The sequence below is a fragment of the Danio rerio genome, chromosome 5 (assembly GCF_052040795.2).
Source record: "Danio rerio strain M-AB ecotype USA chromosome 5, GRCz13ab, whole genome shotgun sequence".
Classification (NCBI taxonomy): domain Eukaryota; kingdom Metazoa; phylum Chordata; class Actinopteri; order Cypriniformes; family Danionidae; genus Danio; species Danio rerio.
Genome location: NC_141025.1, coordinates 6,917,501 through 6,945,433, shown reverse-complemented (window position 1 = coordinate 6,945,433; position 27,933 = coordinate 6,917,501). Strand labels below are relative to the sequence as shown.

At 38.7% G+C, this 27,933-nt stretch overlaps 1 protein-coding gene across 23 annotated transcripts in view; it reads left to right on the top strand.

Moving 5' to 3' along the window:
- LOC101883723 (uncharacterized) overlaps positions 1–27,933 on the top strand; it is a 321,837-nt gene that overhangs the window by 87,785 nt on the left and 206,119 nt on the right. For all 23 annotated transcript variants that reach the window (XM_087253127.1, XM_087253119.1, XM_087253121.1 and 20 more), the window contains one exon: positions 21,163–24,985. In XM_087253127.1, the coding sequence (XP_087109253.1) occupies positions 21,996–24,985 (2,990 nt within the window). In that variant the 5' untranslated portion in view covers positions 21,163–21,995. The remainder of the gene's footprint in view (positions 1–21,162; positions 24,986–27,933) is intronic.

Genomic DNA, 27,933 nt, shown 5'->3' with positions numbered 1-27,933 from the left:
TCAGAATTTTCGTTTTCATAATAGCGGATCTGAGTTGGGTCAATCAACTTTGAGTAGACCAACTCAGAGTTAAGCGCGCACACCGCGACTAGAAAAAGGCATTTTCAATGGAGCGAAGATATTACGAGTGACTATGGTAACATCTTATATAAAAGATCAGCATTTTTTTCTCCAGCTGTACTTGATGTGCTTAGGCAGAGTTATAACAAATATGAGCGTATATTTAAAAAAAAGCAACACCACTGCATCAGTGAAACAGAGACAGTTACCGTTGGAAAACAGCTGCTCAAGTTAATGCGTAATTTTATATTTTAAGTATTTAAATATTTAAGTATACAATTATAAGTATTGTTATGTGTGACGTTTATACATTTTTACAATTGTTCTCACTTTTATACACGCTGATCAGTTTTGAAAGATTTAAAACTGCACTTGTGTGTCTGACTCTATTATCGATCAAGTGATAGAGGTTGATATGACATTTACAATGTAAGCAGAACCAAACAATATTCAAAAGAATAATAATCCTATTAATCTAGTAAAAGTACATGTCGAAGGACAGTGAATTGAAGCTAATTATTTATTAAAAAAGAACGAGTCATTTTTGTAGGTGACTTTGTTTGTGTGACTGAAATGTTGGCAATAGCTGTTTCCATCCAAATATATTAATAAAATTTATGTGCAAAACTGGAATAACGCATAAAAGACGTGCGAATAAAGCAGTGTTTCCCGTCCAACGAGTCAAAAAGAAAACAACATTATCACTTCCTGATTAACTGGCGCCAAATATCAACAGCAAAAACAGAATTTACTGCGGTAGAAGAAGCTGCGTCAATCTTTTCTTTATTTAATAAATGTACTTGCGCCTCAGAAGACATTGCTGAACGCGTGGTGGCGTTTGAAGCCATGAGACGCAGAGAACAGATGCTCTTAACACGCTTCAGACGCTCTGGAGGTCATTAATAATATACATTAATACTGAAATAGTTAAGGCGTTTTAGAATGACCAAAAAAACATTTCAGATGTGCTACAGTGTGCTCAGCCTGCTGGTTTGTCCATTTACACTCATTTTTGATAATCATATGATCTCTTATAACAAACATTTTTTTGTCTGTCTCTTTCATCAGACAGATAAGATCCTGCTGCTGTGCAACCTACTCGCATGGAACCGCTATACCTTTCAAGGTGTTTTAAACAATTTTATCTGACAGACTGGCATAAATAAGCAGAAATCTCGAGTTTCTGAGTTTTTCTCACCCTTCCAATCGAGTTTGTTCCACCAAGGTAATGTGGGAACATGTTCAGTGCTGTTGCGAATACTTTGTAAACTCCTATCCTGCTCATTCAAATCAATTGATTAAATTAATTAAATTGTAATTAACCGATGCAACACGGAAAACAGTTTAATATAGGCTTCTCTGAAACTAAATATTTTAGTTTAATTTTATTTAGACTAGATTATTATTTTATTTGACAATCCACTTCGTGATTTGAAGCATAGCGGATTTGTTTTGAAGCACTTCACCTCAAATGTTATTCGTTCTTCTATTTTATCATGAAGATTAGTAACCAAGAAAAATAGTTAAACAAAGAGACAAACTATATCCAAAATTTGTTTTAAAAATATATTTTTATTCCGAGAAAAACTATATTATAATATAACAAAAAATATATTATTAATATATATTAAAAATTACATTTTTGTTTGAGTCCATCCACTATTTAAATGTGTGGGTGGACAATTTTCAGTCAGTGGAAAGTAAGGATTTAATTGATGCTTCACTAATTGTATTGTATAACAATCTTCTGTCATATATTTGCATATTTTTAATATGTCATAATTTTAAAGATTACTTTTGCTTTCATTACAATATATACAACAAAATATTAAAATGAAAAAGCAAATTAATTATGTCTTAACGAATGCCCTTAAATAATGTAGCCTTTGACAGTAATGCCCTATTCACAGAGGGCTTAAGCGTTAATGCTTAAGTGTCAATGACAGAGGGTGTTTCTGAAGTTGGGGCTGAAGCGATCATCATAGCAGTGTCAGCCAATGAAATTAGTCAGCAATTGGCTACTGTCTAAGCTGGTATATTTGCATACAGGGATCTGGTTGGCCTACACAATCTCACGGCAATTCGTAACTTTTTCATTTAGTGGCTAATTCGTACGAATTCGTACAATCTAATTCGTACATTTTAGTACGATTTGCTCATCCCCCAATGACGGTTGGGTTTAGGGGTGGGGTTAGGTGCCACGCCTCCTTTTTAAAATCGTACAATCTCTTAACGGCTGAACTTGTACGAATTCTTACGAATTAGCAATTAAACTGCCAAAACGTAAAATACTTACGTTTTCTCGTGAGATCAGGCTGGGTTGGCTGACTTTTCCATTGGTGCTTGAAAAGTTGAGAGTTCCAACTTTTGCAGCAAGCGATGCCGCTGAAGCAGCGTCAATGGATCCACAATTTAATTTGGCAACGCTTGATGTCACCCATTCAATGCAAATAGGAAATATTGACTTTGACGCCCTGTGTGAATGGGCTGTAATGTTGCGATTCCTTTTCACAACACTTAAAGTGATGGAGTGTTTCAGGTGTAATTTTATTTTCCCTAAAAAATACCTGAAATACTGATTCATCTGACCACAGTACACATTTCCACTGTGTGATGGTCCATCCTAGATGCCTCCGAGCCCAGAGAAGTCAATGACACTTCTGGACACTGTTAACATAAGGCTTCCGATTGGCACAGTACAGTTTTCACTGGCTTTTGTGGATGTAACTACACATTGTGGTTCTTGACAAAGGTTTGCCAAAGTAGTTCTGAGCCCATGTGATGATATCACTTATAGATGAATGATGATTCTTGATACAGTGCCGCCTAAGGGATCGGAGATCACATTTGTTTAGCTCAGGCTTGCGCCCTTGTCCTTTTCGCACTGAAATTCCTCTAGATTCTTTGAAACTTTTAATGATGTTCTGCACTGTTGAAGGTGAAATATCCAAATGTCTTCCTGTCTTTCTTTGAGAAACATTGTTTCTAAACATTTCAATAATTTTCCCATTTATTTGTTGGCAAATTGGCGATCATCTGCCCATCTTTGCTCCTAAAGGGCTAGACCTTTCTTGGATGCTGCTTTTGTACCATATCATAATTACAATCACCTGTTGACATCACCTGTTTCAAATCACATCATTTGTTTACCTGATTACTATCCCTAAATTGCTCCTATCTCGTCTTTTTTGGAAGGTGTTGCAGGTCTGAATGACAGGAAAGGATAAATATTTAAAAATAAAATGAAGTTGACCGAAGAAAACATAAATTATTCTGTTTTTACATTGTCTACAATGAAATCCAAGTCAAAGTAGTTTTGGAAATCATTAGTTTCTTTTTTTTTATTTGTGTTTACCATACTGTCCAAAATTTTTCTGATTTGGGGTTATACATCATCCATCTTTAAATATTACCCATAGTTTTTTATACTTGCATTCATACGTATGTCATCCTCATGCTGCTATTGAACTCCTGGTTTGACCAAGTAATGTCAATAACGTTGAAACTAATCTTATACAATCTATATAAATAAAGAAGGACCTAAATTAGGAGGACAGATCCTTCCAGGCGTGCGTTCCCAAAAATAAATGTGCAATGTGTAGCTCGCTATTTCCCGAGACATGGGTCGATTGGGAGACAGCGGTGTCAAGAGTGTCTCGCTTCTTCCTTAATAAAGCTGTCCGGGAGCGTTTGGTTGTTGTTGTTTTTACGTGGAAGGACAGCGACATATGCTGTCTCAACTCTCACTTACTTAGGGATGACATCAGATTCGAAAAAGGCCCGTATATGCCTGACAGTCAGTGACAGAACAGCTATTTTGGATGGGACTGGCTTTCTAAATGATGCCTGAATTACAGTCATTAATGCAGGATGCCTGTCATTCTGTGGACCGATTGGGGTGGAATTGTGGTTTGGATAAGGACGAGAGCTTGGATTTGAAATGTGGGATATTATATGGATGTGGGCATCATGTTAATTCATTTGTTCATACTAGCTTCATTTAATACAGGGTGGTCATGGGTCTTTAAACTACACATTAAATCAAAACAAACCATATTGATTTTGTTAGCTCACATTGCTAGTTTTGTGCTGAACAATTCGTCAGTGCATTTCATTAAGAAATAAATAATACTTTGCCATTGTAATCATTAATTGAAATCTGAAAGTGCCCTTTCTGTTTGTTTTCAGTTAAATTCTTAGATTATGTCTGTCTGACGTAGTGGGCGTGGCTAACATACTTAACCACGCCCCTCCATCTGTCAGTATTGACAACAAACAGAAATGGTGGTGAGGAGGAGTCTGTCAGGGTATAATAACTCTTCCCAAACCCTTTTCCCCGATCTTTCTAAAAAAAAAAAATCCCTACCTTCCTACATCCAATCAGCTCGCAAAAAAACAAGCCACGCCCACCGTTTTCTCAGTTTATATTGTTCTTCTAAGACAGGGCTTCTCAAAGTCTGGACTCCGTATCGTGAGAGTGTTCAATCCGGACCCAACTCCATTTCGTATTGCAAGACCTTGTGTAAAGGATTTAAATTGTGGATTTCCTTCATTGATAAATGCATACACCTTTTAAAGCAACTGTTTAGTAAATAAAGTTTTTTTTTGTGTGTGTGATTCTGATTTCATGACATCCAGTGATCATACGAGACTTCACATGATTGATTGTGCTGAAAGTTTTTTTTTTTTTTATATAGAGAGAGTGTTTCTACAGGTGGTTTGTCAAACCCACTCACCTGTTACATAAATACAATCTAATTAGGACCTGTTTTTTTAGTTACTCATATAATGCATCCACTAAATAACAAAGCATTACTTTACAACTTGTATTGTACCTAATCCATCTAAACGTTTGCATATCAAAAACTGAATAAGTGTACCCTCGCCGTCCACTTTATTAGGTACAGCTTACTAGGGTTGGACCCCTTCTGCCTTCAGAACTGCCTTAATTCTTCGTGGCATTGATTCAACAAGGTACTGGAAATATTCCACAGAGATTTTGCTCCATATTGACATGATAGCATCACGCAGTTGCTGCAGATTTGTCGGCTGCACATCCATGATGTGAATCTCCCGTTTCGTGCTGATGCCAAATTCTGACCCTACCATCCGAATGTCGCAGTAGAAATCAAGACTCGTCAGACCAGACAACATTTCTTTAATCTTTTATTGTCCAATTTTAGTGATCCTGTTTGAATTGTAGGCTCAGTTTCCTGTTCTTAGCTGACATGAGTGGCACCCGGTGTGGTCTTCTGATGCTGTAGCCCATCTGCTTAAAGGTTGGACATGTTGTGGTTATTTGAGTTACTGTTGCCTTTCTATCAGCTGGAATCAGTCTGGCCGTTCTCCTTTGACCTCTGGCATCAGCAAGGAATTAGTGCCTAGAGAACTGCCGCTCACTGGATTTTTTTCTCTTTTTCGGACCATTCTCTGTAAACCCTAGAGATGGTTGTGCGTGAAAATCACAGTAGATCAGCAGTTTCTGAAATACTAAGACCAGCCCGTCTGGCACCAACAACCATGCCACGTTCAAAGTCATTTAAATCACCTTTCTTCCCCATTCTGATGCTCGGTTTGAACTGCAGCAGATCGTCTTGATCATGTCTACATGCCTAAATGCACTGAGTTGCTGCTATATGATTGGTTGATTAAAACTGATCGTTAACGATCAGTTGCCTCGGTGTACCTAATAAATGAGTATGTTAACAGATTTACAGTACATTAACTAATTTTTATTTTCGGCTTAGTCCCTTCATTAATCTTTATTAATTCACACTCATACTATGGACAATTTAGCTTAGCCAATTCCCCTATATAGCATGTATTTGGACTGTGGAGGGAACCAGAGCACCCGGAGAAACCCCACACCAACACGAGGAGAACATACAAACTCCACACAGAGATGCCAACTGACTCAGCCAAAGCTTGAACCAGTGACCTTCTTGCTGAGAGGCGATTGTGTTACCCACTGCGCCACCGTGACGCCTATTTACATTACATAAGTAAATAAATAGATGGAATGACGTGCTTAAAAATGGTTGGGAGTCTGTTCATTTCTGCCCGTGCACATCTCGTGTGGGCCTACTATCAGTAAAAGCATGTTTAACAAAACCTCAAAGGGACTTTTTGTCCTATTATAATTGAAGAATAATAAACTGCAAACTTCAATCCCAGGTGACCGCCATCACACGATTACACCTGACCTGTGAATTTAAAATCAAACACTTCTTCTCAAAACAGCCCCCCCTCAAAAAAAACAACCAAGTGTTTCCTAATTAAATGTTCCGGTTATGCAAATGATTCATCCAATTTAGGGCTTCATTAAATAATTGACTTCTCTTCAGGGGAACAACTTCCAGACATGCAGGATAATTGAGGGCAGTTCCAGGAGAGCAAAGGGACAGCGAGTAATCCATTCTGCTCTTCATTTCAGCCGCTTTTATTACGTGCCTGCTTTTACCTGTAGTCGTTCTCATTTCTCATCTCTGAAAAAAAAACTATTAATACCATCGCATTTGCTTGCAATTTTGTCCTTACCTGACCTTGCGTTCGGCAACGGTTAATATCTCCAGGTGTGTAGCTGTCACAAAGCATGCAAATACATATTCAAATGAATTCATAACTTATTTACGCAGAGTGAGCACATTATAAATGCTAATACACCCACATAAAACACAGCCTCATTTTTTTTATTCATTTATTTCTTTTTTTTCCGGTGGTACTAAATAGTGGCGATGGAAATGTAAGGCTTACAGTGATTTATGTGTTGTAATGTGACTAAACGCAATGCATAACAGCGAGTATTATTTATCCGACATGCAAAAAGAACATTTCTCCATCCGCCGTCTGCGCCAGGATGAATCACGCATTTGAACTTGCATGAATACGCCACTGGCATTGAACTCCATGTAACATTTCAGCACTTGCTGAAGCAAAAACAGAGCTATATAAAGCGGAAAGCAGCAGCTAAAGAAGGTAACACCTATTTCACTCGGTTTAGAAGAGGCAGAAGAGTAGTTCTGGCTTTTATAGATAGATAGACTTTAAATCGTTGTTGTATGTGCTGCTTTCAAAACCTGCACTTTTTTAATCAATATAGAAAATTGCTGCATTTTTTGAAAGCTCAATATTTTTTAAATTGCTTTTACACTCAAAAAATGACGTTTGCTGTTTGTTTAAACTACATATTTAAAATGAGCTTAAACACAATTCTTGAGCTTTTTTTGGGACAACTTTAATTGTTTATAGTTCAATCCACTTAAATTTGTAAGAAATAATAAGATGAATTAATCGTTCCAATACAAATCGATTGAGAGGAACCCAGCATCTTTTAACAGTGCAAGTCCTGTTGGGAAGATTATAGTTGTTTAGTTGGAGTAAGACTGCAATTTGTGTCTGGTTTGTTTCTTTTTGTGCAAATAAAGAAACAGAACCAAATATAAATAAATCTCTGGTGCTGCTTGTCTTGCAATATTTTTTTTGTATGAATGTGCTGGGGATTTAATGGTATTTATAATTCATTTATCATCTGTTATCCACTTTTTGAGCATAGACAAGGAAAAAATGATATTTCTAATTAGACTGTCATAATCACTTTTGAGTTATTTGGATCACAAGTCACGAGTTTTTAATGAATTTTAATAAAAAGCATCAATTTTAAATAAAAACAAACAATCAAAATTGTTCGTTAATTCGAACAAAAATTCTATGGCATCTGATCTGGTTTCTTTCTGACACACTCCCAATTCTGAAACATATAGATATATATATATATAAGCCTAGTTAAGCCTAGTTAAATGTCACTTTAAGTGTCTCAAAAAATATCTAGTAAAATATTATTTACTGTCATCATGGCAAAGATAAAACAAATCAGTTATTAGAAATGAGTTATTAAAACTATTATGCTTAGAAATGCGTTAAACAAATCTTCTTTCCGTTAAACAGATATTGGGGAAAAATAAACAGGGGCTAATAATTCAGGGGGGCTAATAATTCTGACTTCAACTGTATTATATATATATATATATATATATATATATATATATATAGAGAGAGAGAGAGAGAGAGAGAGAGAGAGAGAGAGAGAGAGTTTTTTATGGCTTTTATCTGTACAAACACAACCCTAAAGTATTCATTATACAGACTTTATTTAAGCCCCACACTGTAAAAGATGGCCGTGATTCCAACGGTAAGAAACTGTAAAAATGCTACAGTACAAATCCATAACCTGGTTAACAGTATGTTTCCTTAATATATATATATATACGGCGAATAACCATAAATTGACTTTCCCAGAATTCCCTGTATGGCACGTCACTTTTTATGCTTTTTGTTGACATTAATATGGATCTTTTTAATTGTTTCCCCATCAGTTATGAACATTAGAGATTTATGTTACATCTAATGTTGATAAACAATGTTTATTTCATGACTTTAATTTTATGCGTGTCACCATACTGGTGTTTAGTAGCTGTGTGAATGACACTGAGCACCTTCTATATGGTGATACTCTTTTCTGCTTGTGGGAAAAGTTAATTGTGATGAGCACTGGCTCATTATGTAACTTCATTACCACCTGCATATGGGTGTGCTACCGTGTCCAACTGTGTAACAAAAGATGTGTAGATGTTGGTCATTCAAAATACAGACATATTACCTCTATAAATTATTAAAATACGTTAGTTTACCGTAAAAATGAGACATTACTTTTACGTTTTGTTCCATGTTTTTAACGATAAAGTACTGGCAACCACAGCTGCCAGATTTTTTACCGTAAATTTTACAGATTTATTTTTTTTACAGTGTAATTAATTTTACCATTGGCTGGTTATATTCACACACTGTTCCCGCACAAGTGTGTTTAAACACCTTAAAAAGTGAGTTTTGCATAATAGATCCCTTTTAAGGACAACATCATATTTACATTCACAGAATTATGTACAGTGTTTACATGAATTGCACTAAATACACATTCCAGAACAGACTCATGGGAATTCAAGTGATTTATTTGTTCACTTTCACACAGTTAAACTATTTAAATTACGGGTGCAAATGTTGCTGAGATTAATTTCACCTGAAAAAAAAGAGAAAGCATTCAATTCAAGTTAATACGTTCATCTGATTGATGCTGCATCTGTTGTTCTTTTATTCTGTTCTGTCTGTTCAGAACAAGCCCCCCAATTATCAGGCCGTATTACTTTACAATTGCTCAGCTGTAGCAGCCCTGATTGATCTGTGGGCTACATGGAGATAACAGGTTAATAATGGAGCGTGTTTGGCCTTTTGTCTAGGGCTCCAGCGGTGGTTGAACCTGGAGAGCTGCATTAAGAGATTTCAAGAGGAACTCGTAGTTTAGCTGAGTGAGAGGCAATCAATGAGGGCTTGATTACCTACATAAAACTAGAAGTGTAGGGTGCTAGTAGCTATGAGATTTTTTTTGCTTTTCCTGTCAGCCTCTGTGCCTCCATTTGTCTTTTATACGAAATTAAATATGAAGGGGTTTGATTAAGACTTAAAGGCATATTCATTAATTTATTTTCTTTTGGTTTAAGGTATTCCCAGCAGGCACACAATGTTATATGTAGGTATTTAGTTATATAAGCAAAATAAAAAGTCAGTTTAACCTCAAATGACGTCATAATAAGTGTGTCCATACAATGTCAGTATAACATCTGTAGATGTTGATCTTTGGTTTGTTTTAGGTTGTGGCATTAACTAACCAAACTAACCATGTGACGTCCATACAGCGTCAAAGTCTACGATCAGTAGAGGTTGATCTTAGGTTGGTTTAAATTTCTGGCATTAACTAACCAAAATCCAACGTCATCTTAATGTCATAATGTGACGTCCATACAACGTCTAAGTCTAACATCTGTAGACATTGATCTTAGGTTGGTTTTAGGTTGTGGAATTAACTAACCAATCTAACCATGTGACGTCCATACAATGTCTAAGTCTAACATCAGTAGAAGTTGATCTTAGGTTGGTTTTAGGTTGTGGAATTAACCAACCAAAGTCCAGCGTCATCTTAACCTCATAATGTGACGTCCATACAACGTCTAAGTCTATCATCAGTAGAGGTTGATCTTAGGTTGGTTTTAGGTTGTGGGAATAACCAACCAAAGTCCAACATCCTCTTAACGTCATAATGTGACGTCCATACAGCGTCAAAGTCTAACATCAGTAGACATTGATCTTTGGTTGGTTTTACGTTGTGGCATTAACTAACCATAATCGAACGTCATCCTAACGTCATAATGTGACGTCCATACAACGTCTAAGTCTAACATCAGTAGACATTGATCTTTGGTTGGTTTAAATTTGTGGCATTAACTAACCAAAATCCAACGTCATCTTAACCTCATAATGTGACGTCCATACAACGTCTAAGTCTACCATCAGTTGACGTTGATCTTAGTTTTTTTTTTTTACATTTTTGGTATGAGCTAACCAAATTCCAACTTCATCTTAACGTCATAATTTGACGTCCATACAACGTCTAAGTCTATCATTAGTAGAAGTTGATCTTAGGTTGGTTTTAGGTTGTGGAAATAACCAACCAAAGTCCAACATCCTCTTAACGTCATAATGTGACGTCCATACAGCGTCAAAGTGTAAGATCAGTAGACATTGATCTTTGGTTGGTTTAAATTTGTGGCATTAACTAACCAAAATCCAACGTCATCCTAACGTTATAATGTGACATCCATACAACGTCTAAGTGTAACATCAGTAGACATTGATCTTAGGTTGGTTTTAGGTTATGGAATTAACCAACCAAAGTCCAGCGTCATCTTAACGTCATAATGTGATGTCCATACAACGTCTAAGTGTAACATCAGTAGATATTGATCTTTGGTTGGTTTTAGGTTGTGGAATTAACCAACCAAAATCCAACGTCATCTTAACATCATAATGTGACGTCCATACAACGTCAAAGTTTAACATCAGTAGATGTTGATCTTTGGTTGGTTTAAATTTGTGGCATTAACTAACCAAAATCCAACGTCATCCTAACGTCATAATGTGACGTCCATACAACGTCAAAGTCTAACATCAGTAGACATTGATCTTTGGTTGGTTTTAGGTTGTGGATTTAACCAACCAAAGTCCAGCATTATCTTAACCTCATAATATGACGTCCATACATCGTCAATATGTAACATCGGTAGACATTGACCTTTGGTTGGTTTTAGGTTGTGGAATTGACCAACCAAAGTCCAACGTCATCTTAATGTAATAATGTGACGAAATGTGATACAATGTCAAAGTAATTCGACAGTCGTGACGAAATGTTGTGTGCAGTGGAAAGGCGGCTTATCACTTTCTGGTCATGGGATATTAAGCATGGATATACATATTGCGATCGTGATTTTCGAAAGTATTACATCACTTTGTAAACGTTTATTATTACCAATTAATGAGTTTCCCTGTACAGTTTGAGCGCTTGGACCTGGAAGCCACTTCATGTGACGTCACACTTAACAAGCGAATTATTTTTCATTTAATCGAAAACATTTTTAAACATAATAGTTTTAATATCTAATTTATATTAACTAATATTTATATTTTTACCAATATTTTACTAGTATTTAGCAATTTAAAGGCTTAACTAGCTACTAATGACAACTTATAACTGTTTACTTTAACTAAAACAAATAAGACTTTCTCTAAGAAGATATAAGAAGAAAATTATTAAGAAAATACTTAAAAATTCTTGCATTATTAAACATCACTTGGGGAAATATTTGAAAAAGAAACAATTTCATTGGAGGCCGAATAATTTATAATGATGGTCTGTGTCATGCTAGTTTTGTTTGAGTGAGATGTTTTGTATTATGATCCAATCTTGACTGATTCCCCATCTGATCGGAGTCACACTTGGCGAACATGTGTGCCAGAGACACGTACACAGACATTTAGCATCCTCTCATGACTCAGCGGACTGTGATTTGTCTGATCACAGAGAGAATGCAGTGCCTGGTGACAGTGACAGCATGATGGAGTGTGTTCAGAAGTCCCTGAGGAGATCAGTCGTCATGCTTGTGCCTCCATTGTGCCAGGGGGGGTTGCTTAAAGACAAGCCAAGTTAATTAGCGTTGTCAGTCTCTACCACTGAATATCTCTTAGCCTGCCCCCTCTGAGACACCGCCGAGTTAAACACCAGCCCCAAAGCTACAGACAAGCTAAAAGTACTCTCTATGTCTGTCTCTGTCATACATTTGACCCTTAACTATTCTTATTTTGTAGACCGTATCGCCTGGAAACACTCTTAGAAGGATCTGTCATTGGGGTGGTACCTTTTCAAAAGGAACACTTTTGTACCTGAAGGGTCCTTGAAATAAAGGTGCTTACTAGTATCTAAAAAAATGACATGGTACAGTATACGCTGCTTTTTAGACATTGGCGTATTTAGTTATCTATCTAAATCCCGGACGAGCCCCCATTTGTTACACCTTATAGCTCACAGAGACGTAACAAAAACAAACCCTAGAATGCCAAAACTATAGAACATAATTTATAAAAAAAAAAAAAAAAAACAATTTTAAACCATTAAAGCAAAAATATGTTAATGTTGCAGTCAGGAATCAGTGGTGTTTCAGATGAATGTGTATGCTTGATTATGTAGTGTAATGTAGCAACTTTGGATGTACAGGTGTTTCCTATAGCAATTAGGTTTGAGGGCAGAGCTAACCCTCAATCTCGACCAGAGAAGCTCTACTAAGTTATAAGACATCACAAATACTAATATGCATTTTTATAGTAGCAACATGGAACCTTCAAGTATAATAATGTAGCTTTTGATAAGGTACCACCCCAGTGACAGCTTTTGTACCGTTGTACCTATACCTAGGTATCGAGGGGTATGATTCTCGCTTCGGTTGTGAGAGGACCTGGGTTGAAATCCCGGACGAGCCCCCATTCGTTATGCCCCCGTAGCTTACAAGGACGTAACAAAAAGAAGGACACTCTAGAAAGCTAAAGCTATTGAACATAATTTATTAAAGAAACAATTTTAAACAAATTAAAGCAAAAATATGCAAATGTAGCAGTCAGGAATCAGCTGTGTTTCAGATGAACGTGTATGCTTGATTATGTAATGTAGTGTAGCAATGTTGGATGTACAGGTGTTTCCCATAGCAATTAGATTTGAGGGTAGCCAACCCTCAATCTCAACCAGAGGACTTTCACTAACTTATAGGACATCACAGATACTAGTATGCACCTTTATAGTAGCAATATAGACCCTCTTTAGGGACAATAATGTAGCTTTTGATATGGTACCACGCCAGTGACAGCTTTTGTACCTTTGTACCTAGATATCTAAGTATCGAGGTGTATGATACTCGCTTCGGTTGCGAGAGGTCCCGGTTTGAAATCCCGGACGAGCCCCCATTTGTTACATCTAATAGCTCACTGAGACGTAACAAAACGAGGGACACCCTAGAAAGCCAAAACTATAGAACATCATTTATTAAAGAAACAATTTTCAACAAATTAAAGAGGAACTCTACTAAGTTATGGGACATCACAGATACTAATATGCACCTTAATAGTTGCAATATGGAACCTTCAGGTATGATAATGTAGCTTTTGAAAAGGTACCACCTCAGTGACAGCTTTTGTACCTAAAAATCTACGGGTATGAATCTTACTTCGGTTGCGAGAGGTCCCGGGTTCAAATCCCGGACGAGCCCCCATTTGTTACGCCCTACACAGCAAAATATGGGGACCCAAAACAACTCTATGGGTGTTAATTTCAACACTTTGAAAGTGTCTCATGGGGTCCACTCAAAACAGACTTAAATCAACACTTTCATAAGGGTTGGCACATTGACACCGAAGTAAGGGTTAATTTTAACTCAGGGCAGAGTTAAAAAATGTAACTATATTTAACACCACCTGGTGTAATATATTGTTATTTTATTCAACTCTCTTGAGTGTAAATATGGTAAAAAGGTCAATTAGACTGTAAATTACAAAAGAAAAAACATTTTATTTGAAAACATTCACAACTGCAACAATTTATTCAATTTTTAAAATGCAACAATGTCAAATATGCTTTAAATGTTTTATTAGTACAGACAGTATCAACAAAATATGATGTCCAAACTTGATGTTTCATCAGAGCAATTTGAAAGTTCAATATATCGTCACTCATAGTTTTCTTCTGAAATTACATTTTAAACAACTTGGCGTGCAAATCTTTCACTTCTGGTGTTTCCTTGGTCCTCCATATCAAACACAGCAGTTTAAATGAAGGTATAAATGCTGTAAACTTGTGTGAAAACAAACTGGAGCTAGGAAATCTCATCAAGCATGTCCTGTGAATGAAGTGCTTCCCAGCCACAGGATGACCTTTTTATCCATGACGATGTAGCAGCTGCTGATCGCTCGTCTGGTGGTTCCTGATGCACGGATATACTGTAGGGTGATGCTCATCTAAGAACTCTTCAAGACTCCAGCATGACTAAGAAAAATGTTTGAAAACAAATTGCAATCAAATTCTATGATATATTTAAAACAACATTTAAAGTAAATAAAACATTCAAGAAATCTAAACTCACCTTTTGAAAATCTTCATGATGATCCACAACTTGACTCTCCCAGCTGGATGAGGTGACAGGATATGGAAAAGTAGAAAAAACACATATATCACTGTTGGATCTCCAAAAACAATTAGGTTAACCACTATGACTAGAACTGGAAAAACAGGCAGCTGACTGTCGAGAATCCTGAATTTAACACAACACTTGGAGCAAAATTTAGAGGAGTTTAAAATCTTTTATATCATTTAGTGATGCTGACTTCCCCAAAATATTGGCCACAATGTAAAAAATATTCATAAACTTACAGTTTTCTGTAAGCGTGTGCGTGCGTGTGTGTGTGCGTGCGTGCGTGTTTCTTTACCAGATTCAACTTGTTAGGCCCTTTCAGGTCCAGTATTGACGCCACCTTTCCTGGAGTCTAGCAGATGTTTCAGGTCCAAATATAATCTAAAATATTAGGATAAGCAGAAGAGGAAAAGTGCAAAGCAAAGAGTAAAACATTATTTAAGTAACAGTTCACCCACAATACAATACTTATCACCTTCATGTCATTTGTTATTCTCTAATGCTCTAATACCCTCTCAGCTTATTGTGAAACAAATACAGAACTTTATCAAACATACCTTCATTATTATCACCACATATGACCAAGAAGGTGTGCTTGGTCATTTCACCAACTCTGGAAATACACCATCCGTCTCTAATCAGCCACCGTCACAGGGTCTTGTGTTATTGTATAGAGAACTGTGGCTGTTAAAAAACAACAACACATTAGTATCAAACACATATGCATAACCTTCAGATAAAAAAGAGAGATGAACATCACAAAGTATGCCTCACACTTTTTCAGATATCTTTTGATTCAGATGTTGATTATTGATAATAAATCTACAAATCAAACCTGTATCATCATTAGGCTGCTCAAATATGAATCAGTTGATTAATTTTACAGACAGTTGGCTTTTTACAACGCACTAATAAAACGGAAATGTTGTGTACAGTACATGCTAAGTTTAGCCTATAGTTTTAAGCACAATATCATGCGGGAGAAAAAGCTTGACTAAGATGTTCCTGACAACAGAAATAGCCTAACTTACTAACGTCAGACATCCCGAGTTGGGAAAAGTCATTTTCGGGGGATACAGAGTTGATTTGCGGGAGGTAGCGGGAAAGATGAGTACCTAAAGAGCAATGGGATGAGTTGCGCGCGACGTACCTGAAGAGCGGTGGGGGTGACTTGCGCGCGACGTACCTGAAGAGCTGGGAGGGATGCGGTGGAGAGGGGTGTGCAAAGTGTTTAATGACCGGGCGGGAGACGCGCGATTTCCGGGAGATTATCATTAATTTGCGGGCATCTACTTGGGCATCTGGGAGTCTCTGCATTTGTGGGATAACGTTAACGTTAGTCCCGCAACTTCCGGGAGACTTCTGTAACGTTAAATGTCTGATAAAGTGCAAACGCGGTCATTTAAAGACATTAATGTTAACATTCCGACTTTAATGGTTGTCAACACTTAATATAATTCAAGCGTACGTTATCACACGAGTCTAAGTTAACTGTTAAGTTATGGACTAACGGTATATGGACGGCCACGAATGAACCAGTTTAAAAGGGCCGTGGTGTTTAAAATAACCAAATTAACGTACACGAATAACAAACAATCATTTGTTTCAGTCAGGAAGCCTTTTACAAGTAAGCATATGTTCATTTACTCACCAGATATGTTTTAGAAACTCTCCAGAGCATATGGAAACCGTCCTGTGTTGCCGTTAGCATCCGGGCAGAGTAACGGCTAACGTTAGGCTGCTCCGGGGATTCCCTCGCTAGTTTGCTTGGAATTAAAGGAGAAGTGTCGATTTTATTTTACAGATGGGTAACAACGCACAAAATGGCATTAAGCGTGACAGAAATGTGTTGAACATGTACATTTGATGTTTTTATGCACTATGTATGCGTGAGCATATATAAAAACATTCTTGAAAAGAAGTCAATAGTAATGCAGTTAAGCTAGATACACAAACGACCATGAATGAACCGCAGAAGTTTAAAAATGTCACTCCATTCTAAAGTTATTAACTTAACAACATGTTTACAACTGTATGTCCTTAAAGAAAGTCAGTAAAATACCAACATTTAGGTAGTTTGACTCACCAGTTGCTGTTCTAAACCTCAGATGGAAAATGGCGTCTGGAAAATTCTTCAGTGACTGGGGCTGCATGAATTCCCGGATGTTGGAAATAACACCACCAAGTGTTGAAAAGATAACTCCTTGATTTCGCACTGAATAAAATCAATTCTAACTCTTATTATATTCATTTATCAAAATCTAACTCTTTAACGTCAACACTTTACTCTCAAATGCTTCAACACCGAGAATTTAACTCTGATGAATTTGCTGTGTATGGCCTACAAGGACATAACAAAAAGAGGGACACCCTAGAAAGCCAAAGTTATACAAACTAATTTATTAAGAAACAATTTTAAAGAAAGCAAAAATATGTAATTGTAGCAGTCAGGAATCAGCTGTGTTTCAGATGAACGTGTATGCATGATCATGTAATGTAGTGTAGCAATGTTGGATGTACAGGTGTTTCCCACAGCAATTAGCTTTGAAGGCAGAGCCAACCCTCAATCTCGACAAGAGGAACTCCACTAAGTTATAGGGCATCACAGACACTAATATGCACCTTTATAGTAGCAATATGGACCCTTCGGGTACAATAATGTAGCTTTTAATAAAGTACCACGCCTGTGACAGTTTTTGTACCTTTGTACCTAGATATCTAGGTATCTAGGGGTATGATTCTCGCTTCAGTTGCGACAGTTCCTGGGTTGAAATCCCGGACAATCTCCCATTTTTTACGCCTCACAGAGACCAACCAAAAAGAGGGACACCCTAGAAAGCCAAAACTATAGAACATAATTTATTAAAGACACAATTTTAAACGTGTAATGAAGTGTAGCAATAGTGGATGTACAGGTATTTCCCAATAGCCATTACAGTAGCTCTGAAGGCAGAGCCAACCCTCAATCTCGACCAGAGGAACTTTACTAACTCATTGGATGTCACAGATACTAATATGCACTTTTATAGTAGCTATATGGACCCTTGTATAATAATGTAGCTTTTGATAAGGGACCACCCAGTGACAGCTTTTTTTCTATCTTTATTTCTGAGAGTGAATGGAAGGAGGTTGAAGACTTGATTATTGAAAAAACTAAATATTTTTGAGAGAAATGTATAACCTACTTTTGGAGACTTGTATAGGTTCTTCAGTACAAATGTATTGTGTTTATGTTTAATGAATATGATTCAGAATAAGGCTGCACAATATATAAAAATAATAATTATCATGATAATAGTATGTCCATTATTAATGTCGCATAAGAAAGGTGCTATACCAGGGGTCTCAAACTCAATTTACCTGGGGGCCGCAGGAGGCAAAGTCTGGGTGAGGCTGGGCCGCATAAGGGATTTCACAAAAAAAAAGTCCTCAAATGTCATTATTAACAGTTTTAATTATTTCTTCTGAACATTAAGTGTCCTGAACATTAATAGAACATTGAGTGAAGATTATGAACAGTTCTTCTGAACATGGCATCTTTTGCCTACTTCTTGCTGCCAGAGACTTGACAGGCTTCTTCTCACAAATCTGAACCCCATTTGGCTTTAGAGCGGAAGCAGTTGAGACCCTCAGTATGGCTTGAAGATGATCATCATTAAGTCTAGACCTGTACTTTGACTTATTGAAGTCCTAGGTAAAAAAGTGGGGGAACTCACTCAAAACTTCCATTCCCTCACCTAAAAAAAAGGCGTATATATGTATAAATAAAACTCCCCCACCCCACTCCAGTCACATCAGTCTGTATCTACCTATAATATCAATATATATAAGATGCAGGGCAGGCACGTGGACACATAGGGCTCAACCTGTGCAGAGCACATGCCCTTTTTAGTCTTGCATAGAAAGTGCCCTTCCAAAATGATCAAAAGTGCCCCCGCGACGCGACACACCCTCGGTCCCGCCCTTCAGTAGGCGCGCGACAACATCGCTCTTGAGTACGCGCGCAACAACACAGCTGATCAGAACGCGCGCGACAACGCGCATTGAGTGACAAGCGCGCTGTGTACGGATAGAATCAGCGGAGCGGGGAGCGCTCTCTCTCGCCGCTCCGCTGATTCTGTCAGAGTACAGCGGTCGGCGCGGGCCACAAAATATTGCACTGAGGGCCGCAAATGGCCCGCGGGCCGCGAGTTTGAGACCCCTGTGCTATACATTACATTTATTTTATGTGTCAATCATTTGTATGTTGCATGAATAGGTTGTTAATTTTAATCTGACCAAATAGATAGGGCATTAATATCTTTGCATCTGCCTCCCTAGTAGGTGCTACTGGTTAAAGCAGCCCAGAATTTAAAATAAATGACAAAAGTAAATCAGACTTTCTGCCAAAGATTCCAGTCATTCTTAGCGTTTTAAAGTCTAGATCAGGGGTGTCCAAACTTGGTCCTGAAGGGCCGGTGTCCTGCATAGTTTAGCTTCAGCTTCCTTCAACACACTTGCCTGGAAGTTTAAGTATACCTAGAAAAAGCTTGATTAGCTGTTTCATATGTTATTCAACTAAAATATGCAGGACACCGGCCCTCCAGGACCAAGTTTTGCATCCCTGGGGTTTTTGTTTGTTTAAATTAGATTTAATTGGATCGGAAAAACATAATTTAGTTTATCTTAGTTTGATCATAACATAAATATTTTTATTATTCTGTAGATAAATTTATTCCCCCATAAATTCCCCAGTATATGATAATGTAGCTTTTGAAAAGGTACCACCTCAGTGACAGCTTTTGTACCTAAAAATCTACGGGTATGAATCTTACTTCGGTTGCGAGAGGTCCCAGGTTCAAATCCCGGACGAGCCCCCATTTGTTACGCCCAATGGCCTACAAGGACATAACAAAAAGAGGGACACCCTAGAAAGCCAAAATTATAGAAACTAATTTATTAAGAAACAATTTTAAAGAAAGCAAAAATATGTAAATGTAGCAGTCAGGAATCAGTGGTGTTTCAGATGAATGTGTATGCATGATCATGTAATGTAGTGTAGCAATGATGGATGAACAGGTGTTTCCCATAGCAATTAGCTTTGAAGGCAGAGCCAACCCTCAATCTCGACAAGAGGAACTCCACTAAGTTATAGGGCATCACAGATACTAATATGCACCTTTATAGTAGCAATATGGACCCTTCGGGTACAATAATGTAGCTTTTAATAAAGTACCACGCCTGTGACAGTTTTTGTACCTTTGTACCTAGATATCTAGGTATCTAGGGGTATGATTCTCGCTTCAGTTGCGACAGTTCCTGGGTTGAAATCCCGGACAATCTCCCATTTTTTACGCCTATAGCTCACAGAGACCAACCAAAAAGAGGGACACCCTAGAAAGCCAAAACTATGGAACATAATTTATTAAAGACACAATTTTAAACGTGTAATGAAGTGTAGCAATAGTGGATGTACAGGTATTTCCCAATAGCCATTACAGTAGCTCTGAAGGCAGAGCTAACCCTCAATCTCGACCAGAGGAACTTTACTAACTCATTGGATGTCACAGATACTAATATGCACTTTTATAGTAGCTATATGGACCCTTGTATAATAATGTAGCTTTTGATAAGAGACCACCCAGTGACAGCTTTTTTTCTATCTTTATTTCTGAGAGTGAATGGAAGGAGGTTGAAGACTTGATTATTGATAAAACTAAATATTTTTGAGAGAAATGTATAACCTACTTTTGGTGACTTGTATAGGTTCTTCAGTACAAATGTATTGTGTTTATGTTTAATGAATATGATTCAGAATAAGGCTGCACAATATATAAAAATAATAATTATCATGATAATAGTATGTCCATTATTAATATCGCATAAGAAAGGTGCTATACATTACATTTATTTTATGTGTCAATCCTTTGTATGTTGCATGAATAGGTTGTTAATTTTAATCTGACCAAATAGATAGGGCATTAATATCTTTGCACCTTCCTCCCTAGTAGGTGCTACTGGTTAAAGCAGCCCAGAATTTAAAATAAATTACAAAAGTAAATCAGACTTTCTGCCAAAGATTCCAGTCATTCTTAGCGTTTTAAAGTCTAGATCAGGGGTGTCCAAACTTGGTCCTGAAGGGCCGGTGTCCTGCATAGTTTAGCTTCAGCTTCCTTCAACACACTTGCCTAAAAGTTTTAGTATACCTAGAAAGAGCTTGATTAGCTGATTCAGGTGTTATTCAACTAAAATATGGAGGACACCGGCCCTCCAGGACCAAGTTTTGCATCCCTGGGGTTTTTGTTTGTTTAAATTAGATTTAATTGGATCGGAAAAACATAATTTAGTTCATCTTAGTTTGATCATAACATAAATATTTTTATTATTCTGTAGATAAATGTATTCCCCCATAAATTCCCCAGTATAGTGCAGCCCTAATTCAGAAGCACACCTCTTGATTGTGAGAGATTTATAAACCTGCTATCTTTTGTGTTTTCACCTTGCTCAGATGTTCCAGTTCTGTTCCTGTCACAAGTAAAGGATGAGGTGAACGACAAAACCAACGAAACTCAAGGATAAATGCAAGAGACAAAAGTCAACTTGAGGAGATGCATTGCCCAGTCCAGGATTGCCAAGATTTGCTTCACCAGAGAGGACTGTTCACACAAGCTTGTAGTGGGAAAGTAGGGCATTAAAGGTGCCGGGACATCCTCTCACTGGTCAGCCTGAAAACTGTATCCAATTAGCATTTTATTTGCCTTGATATTTTTAGGACACGCATGGTTACAACTGCTGCAGAGTACTCTGTGAGAGCTATGTGATGTGAGATTTTCCTCTTGGCTATGAAACCATGATGCAGACTTCTGTGACATATTCACAAGCCTACCCTGCCAAAGTTTCATGCTCTTCAAGACTTACGGAAAAGAGTGTCACCAAGGTTGCTTATTAAGAATTTAAATGCCCCCGTGGACTAATGGGGCTGAAGCTCAGGATATACTCAGTCCCTCTTTTGCATGTAAAGACACTTGCTTATAAAGACTTTTTGTGCCAAAACCTGAACATACTCTGACAGCACTGACGCAAAGACTTACACAGAAACCCTCAGTCATGTGACCTGAGGAAAGGACCAGTCACATGCTCTGCTGCCGTAGGCTGGTCTGTTTAATTTATTTTTTTGTTACTGCAGAATTTGTCGTGTTCAGAGTTTGCCAAATATCAAATATGCTGTGATATAACTGATTTTATTTAAACTACATTTTTGTAATGAAGTAATTGTAAATTCGCATTTGACTTGTGAAAGCTGAAAAAAAAAAACACACAGCCAAAATTGTATTAACATCTATGGTCCATAAGCTACTCTTGGATAACATGGTGAGCAAAGAGCCCAACCATTTGCCAACTGTTCACAGCCACAGCAATGGCAATCCTGACAAAACACCCACCACTGTTACTGTGCGCTCAGTTCTTCTCAACCGGAACTCTCCAGATATTGAAAGCAGACTTAAACGCAGAAGAAACCGCACACAGCAGGTGCGTTTTAAAGATTTGGAGGACGAGGATGTGTCTAAGGGTAAAAATGAGAAGGTGAGGAGTAAGAGCCCAACAGAGGTTCCAAACTGGCAGAAAGAGTTGACAAACGGGCCCTCGCTGGTGGGAGCTGTCCGTGGGGACATGGAAAAAACAATTGGAGCTATGACAGCATTTCTAAAGAGAGCACCACCGCACCCACTTACCCCTGGGCCTACCAGGCGCTGCTGGGTCCCAACGCAACCATGTTCGCTCACACTGCCGCTGCCAACTCAGTCGTGCAAGAGTACAGCCATCCAAACCTCACCTAGTCTGCAAAAGCCTCCCTCGCTTTCTGCCACGCAGACTCGTAGTCAAAGCCTGGGGGGAGGCTGGGATGATGAAGACTCCTCTGATGAGCTGACTGCACAGGTCTACATTACACCCTGTAGATCACAGAAGAAACCTGTCCAACATTGTACCCCTGCTGAGCAATCAAGGTGCCAGAAAACTGAGGACAATCAAACTGCCTCTGTGGGTACAACAACACAACCCCAGTCATGTTCATCCGCACCACAAAAACAGTCCAGAAGGAGAGGAAGGAGAAAATCTCTAAATAGAGCAGCAAGTGATCCTGGGAAACATGAGCCTCTTTGTACTTCCCCAACTAAAACTGTGCACAATAGCCATATTTGTCAACAGTCTAACCAAGCTAAGGAGTTCCCATCCAAAACTGTGGCACACAGAACTTCATCAGATGGGGAACGTTGTGTACCTCCCCAACGTTCCTCTACACCTAACTCAGTTCGCAATATGTCATGTAGTGTCTCTTACACACAGACTGAAACAAGCAGCGAATCAAAATCCCGAACAGTTATAGACAACACAGCCTCTTTGCAAACAAAAGAAGTAGACCCTAAATCTAGTACATCTTCCACAACACCCCCTGCTCCAACTTCCACAGGTCTCAAAGAAACATCACAATGTCCACAGGCTGCTACAGAGAACATTGTTTTGAGCCCCGGTGTACCTGAGTCTTTGTGCACTACTCCAGCACAACTCATGTCCACAGTCACCACATCGTCAATACATGGGCAATCATGCATGTCTCCTACACAGTCTTCAGGACGTTGTTGCACACCTGTTGTTCAGACTATTGCAAATTGTAAGACTCCCCCAATACCTGAATCCCATTGCATTGCAGATTCACACAAAGAGCCAACAACTCCTTCTCAACCTCGGCCTTGCCTCCAGATGTCGGAGGAAACCATTCATTGCTCTAAGATACCATGCAGTTCTCAAGGAGCACCTGTAGTTGCTTCTGCATTCAGCTCTACACAGCCATGCCAGAACACTTCAACACTTCCTATGGCTTGCGGTGCCATCTCAAACCAACCTGTGTACTCTGTGATAGCTCCAGTGCAAACAGTAACTCCCATTCAGTCTTTATCTAGCTGTAAGATTCCTAATAAAAATGAGCCATTGGGTTGTACCCCTGTCCTTATTGAACAGACTACCCAAAGCCCAACATCTGTTCAGTCTACATCATCTTGTAAAATTCCAATGCAGTCCGTACCATACTGTGTCAAATATAAACCAGCAACCTATGGCTCTCCTAAACAAGCTGTGGCATCTCATAAGAACCCTACACAAGCTCTCCCTCACAATGTGATCCCATTTATACCTGAGCAACCTTGTGCCACCACTCCAAACGCTATCCCACACTTCCCACACAAGGGTCCCATTGCAGCTGCAGCACATGTCGTTCCTATTGCACAAAATGCCCTACATTGCATTTTGGAACAACAAACCGTGGCAGCCAATGTAACTCCTTCCATGCCAGTTCTGATTTGCAGCCCTTCCACACAACCTGCACAAGGTACATTTCCAGTTCAAGCATCGCCACACTGCAACTCCAGTATGCAAAACGCAGTGTCTTGCAGTAACCCCCCTCAAGTCGTGCAACACTTTAAGACACCTACTCAAACAGTTCCGCACTCGAAATCATTTCCACAAAATATGTCACCCATTCTCTGTCAACGTGAGGCAATGATGTATGCTAACAAACCCCAGGAAACTGTGCTTCCCTCCACTAATTTCAGGCATTCTTTACCTCCCTATGCCTGCCCTCCACAGACTGCTCTGCTGTACTCTAATGCTGGGGCAAGTCCCTCCCCTCCTCAGGCCTTCTGCTGCACTCAGGACAGACGAGACAGGAGAGAGTTCATGCTTCCTCCCCCACCACCTCCTCCTCCTCCATACACCCCACGCAAAGAGGGCTCCTCGACTCCAAAAGGACAGCCCCGCAAGCCTCCTGTACCAAAAGCTGCAAGCACTAATCCTGAAAAGGAGAGAGTTAAACCTGGGATGGAAAAGCCAAATGCTGAAGCAGGAACTCGCCATCAGGCAGGTGAAACCCCACCTCCTATTCCTCCCAAAATGAAGGCACGAGCTACAGTGAGGCCCACCTGTTTAAGCAGCCGACGGGCGATCCTTGGCCCAGAATCCCAGTCAAATGCAAACCACTTGCCTCCCGCTGTGGGGACGAACCCCCAGGCTCCCCTGGGACCAGCGGAGGGCCAGGCTGACACATTGAGGCAGGTGCAGGAGCTACTGGGAGGGCTGATGTCTGGGGCTAAGTGTAAGCTGGATCTGGCAAAGGCAAAAGAGAAACTGTTTGGCCCAAACGGCCCTCTGTACGACATTGGTGCTCTGCAGTCTCAGCTGCACAGCCTGGAAGGGGTATTGGAGACCAGCCAGAACACAATCAAGGTTTTACTGGACGTCATTCAGGATCTGGAGAAGAAGGAGGCAGAGCGAGACGGGTGAGTAAGCGAGTGAGTCGAGGAATAAAGAGTTGAGACAGAGAGAAGTAAAGCTGTGAATGCCACTGCATTTTTTAATGGTAAATTCATGTCAGTAGACCTGCACAATATATTGTTTCAGCATCGATTTTGCGAATTGCAGGTTCTGTAGTTTTGTTGGGATTATGGTTGACTAGGAGCCACAATTTAGAAATGTGAAGTCACTGCAGGATTTTACCATAATGGAAGGAAATTTTTTCTTCTACGTGTGTTTTTAAGGCATGTGAATGTGTGAACTGGTGTCTGCAGATTTTAGGTTCACCTTCCCTTAACACCTGCAAGGATGTTTCTAGAAAGCCTAGTAAGAGCTTGATTAGCTAGCCCAGGTGTGTCTGGTTGGTGTTGAAACTAATTTCGTAGTCACACTAGAGTTTGAGCTTGCGAGTATGGCTCTGCAAAAAGGGGCGGGATTAAACAAGATGATTAGACATTTTAAAAAGAGAGTGATTGGTCCATTTTTAAAATTTCTGTTCAGAAAGGTCATGTTTTGATCCTCGATTGGTTTTACGCAGTCACGTGATGCGATTTCGCAGGTCGGAGTTCACCAAGCTTGAACTTTGCATTGAACTGCGAAACTTGACGCACGAACTTGCGTTTCCGGTCTGATGCATGCGGGAGTCTATGGGAAGAAAAGTGCAGTTTTACCATAGCTTTGCAGGAGTTTGGGCATCCCTAGTTTAAAGTGTTCAGGCACAAGAAATTGTACTGTTTGTGTCTTTAAAAAATATTTGTTTTATTAAAATATTTATACAGTAAAGACTGTTATTTTGCAAATGGTTATTACACAATATTCTTATACTCCCAAGAAAATCATAAAACACTGTTTATTTCATGTTCATTTTTACTCTGATGTATTTGCAGCATTGTATTTACATTTCCATGTACTGCATATCGCAGAAAAGCAAAAGATCACAATATATATTCTCAAATATTGTGCAGCCCTACAAATTGGTAACAGAAAATTCTGTTATTTTTTTCGTGGCTGGTAAATGAGCGAGACACAAACTGCAGGAAATTCTTCCAACCCTCTGCCTTTGCCCACAATCCTGTGTTGATTCTCATTAATGTGTTCCAGCAGTGTGATGCTTTTAAAACCGCCCTCCCATCTGTCCACTCATCAAGTTCATCACTGAGGGATATGATTGTTTTCATGAGGAAAGCCTCTCAGTGGTTCTTCTTGCTGAAAGTCTTTCCAGGTTTTTGTAGACTGTAAAAAACACGCCAAGACCTTTTACTTTGAAAAGTCTCAAGTAGGATGTGTGAAAGCAAATTTAATGTTTGCCATATTCTAGTTTGAGAGACGTCAGAGTTTTTTTGGTTTTCACTCAAAAGCTAACAACGTTCAGTGAACTTAATTTAATTTAGAGAGTATTGTCTGTCATCAGTATTAAATTAAGCCTGCTCTGATAGATTGTATGGTGGTGCATTAATGCAGATGAAGCAAGTTTAATAAGGCATAGGCAAATTAACTTAGTTTGCAGAACCAATAAATACAATTAAACTATGCTGTAAAGCAGTATAATACACTGTAAAAAAAAAAAGAAATGCCCTAATTTTCTAGTGACTGATCACATATAAATGTTACTAATAGCCCGAATGAAATTTGACAGATTTTTTTTTTTCAATTCAAGAGTTCACACTTAGCTGATGATTGATTATAAAGCATGTTTGGTGTGCTGTCCCGGGAGTAAGCCCTGAGCTCATAAGATCCTCGAGCCCGAGGCTCCCTCCTGTGTGCAGGGCGAGAGGGGAGTTTGAACTTAGGTAGATCTCGAGAACTCCCCTTCTTATTTATGGCTAATAGGGGTTTGACAAGACGCCTACTCCATGAAACAAGACCCGACATTGGGTTCACGAGAACAAGACAAGATTTTTACACTATTTTTAAGAAATCGTTAATGATGAAACATATCAATGGAATAGTCTTAGAATTAAAAAAATTTTTTATATATGAATGGAAAATAGATTATCATAAAAAAATCACAAAATGCAAAACAATTTAGGTGTTTTTTTTTATTAAGTAATGAATTCACTTCCATTTTTATGTATGCAATTTTCACAATTTATCCCATAATTTTGTGTATGCAACAGTTTAATATTAGTTTATACTGATTTTTATGCAATGAACATGCAAACACTGCAAAATATTTGTTAATATATAAATGGAAAATAGCAAACCTTCTGATTGGCTTTTCCACTATAGAATTTCAGAGTGGGCGTAGCAGTGGCGCAGTAGGTAGTGCTGTCGCCTCACAGCAAGAAGGTCGCTGGGTCGCTGGTTCGAACCTCGGCTCAGTTAGCATTTCTGTGTGGAGTTTGCATGTTCTCCCTGCGTTTGCGTGCGTTCGCTCCTTAGACACATAAGCTATTGTTGTCGAGCGTCGCGTACACTGTTAATCCACATGTGACGCCAGCTGCGCTCTCATAAAGAGAAAATGAAAACGAAACTTCACTGCAGCAAACTATAAAAGCAACACTTCATGCTTGTTTTGCCAACACAACGTGGTGTGTCTGTCGTCTAAACACTGTGACAGTAATGAATATTAATGAAGTTGCACAATAGAGCGAGCTGATTGGTTTGAACCAAGCCTTACTCATGCATTAATGCATCACACTGTAAGACGTAATAAGACACACTCTGGCACAGATGTCCAGTCTGCACGCTGGAATACACGCTATTATGTCATGACCGTGACGCAGCTTCAAAAATTAGTTTCAAACCGGAAGTACGAATTTGCTTGAAATAACGCAAAAACAACCAATTTACACTTTTTAGTGAAATATAGGTGTCCTAATAGTGTTTTTAGCAGTGTGGGACACATATACGACTGTCAACAGCTAAAAAAAAAAAGTGTTTTGGTGTTTCGTGACCCTTTAAATGTATTCATTCATTAATTAATTTTCTTTTG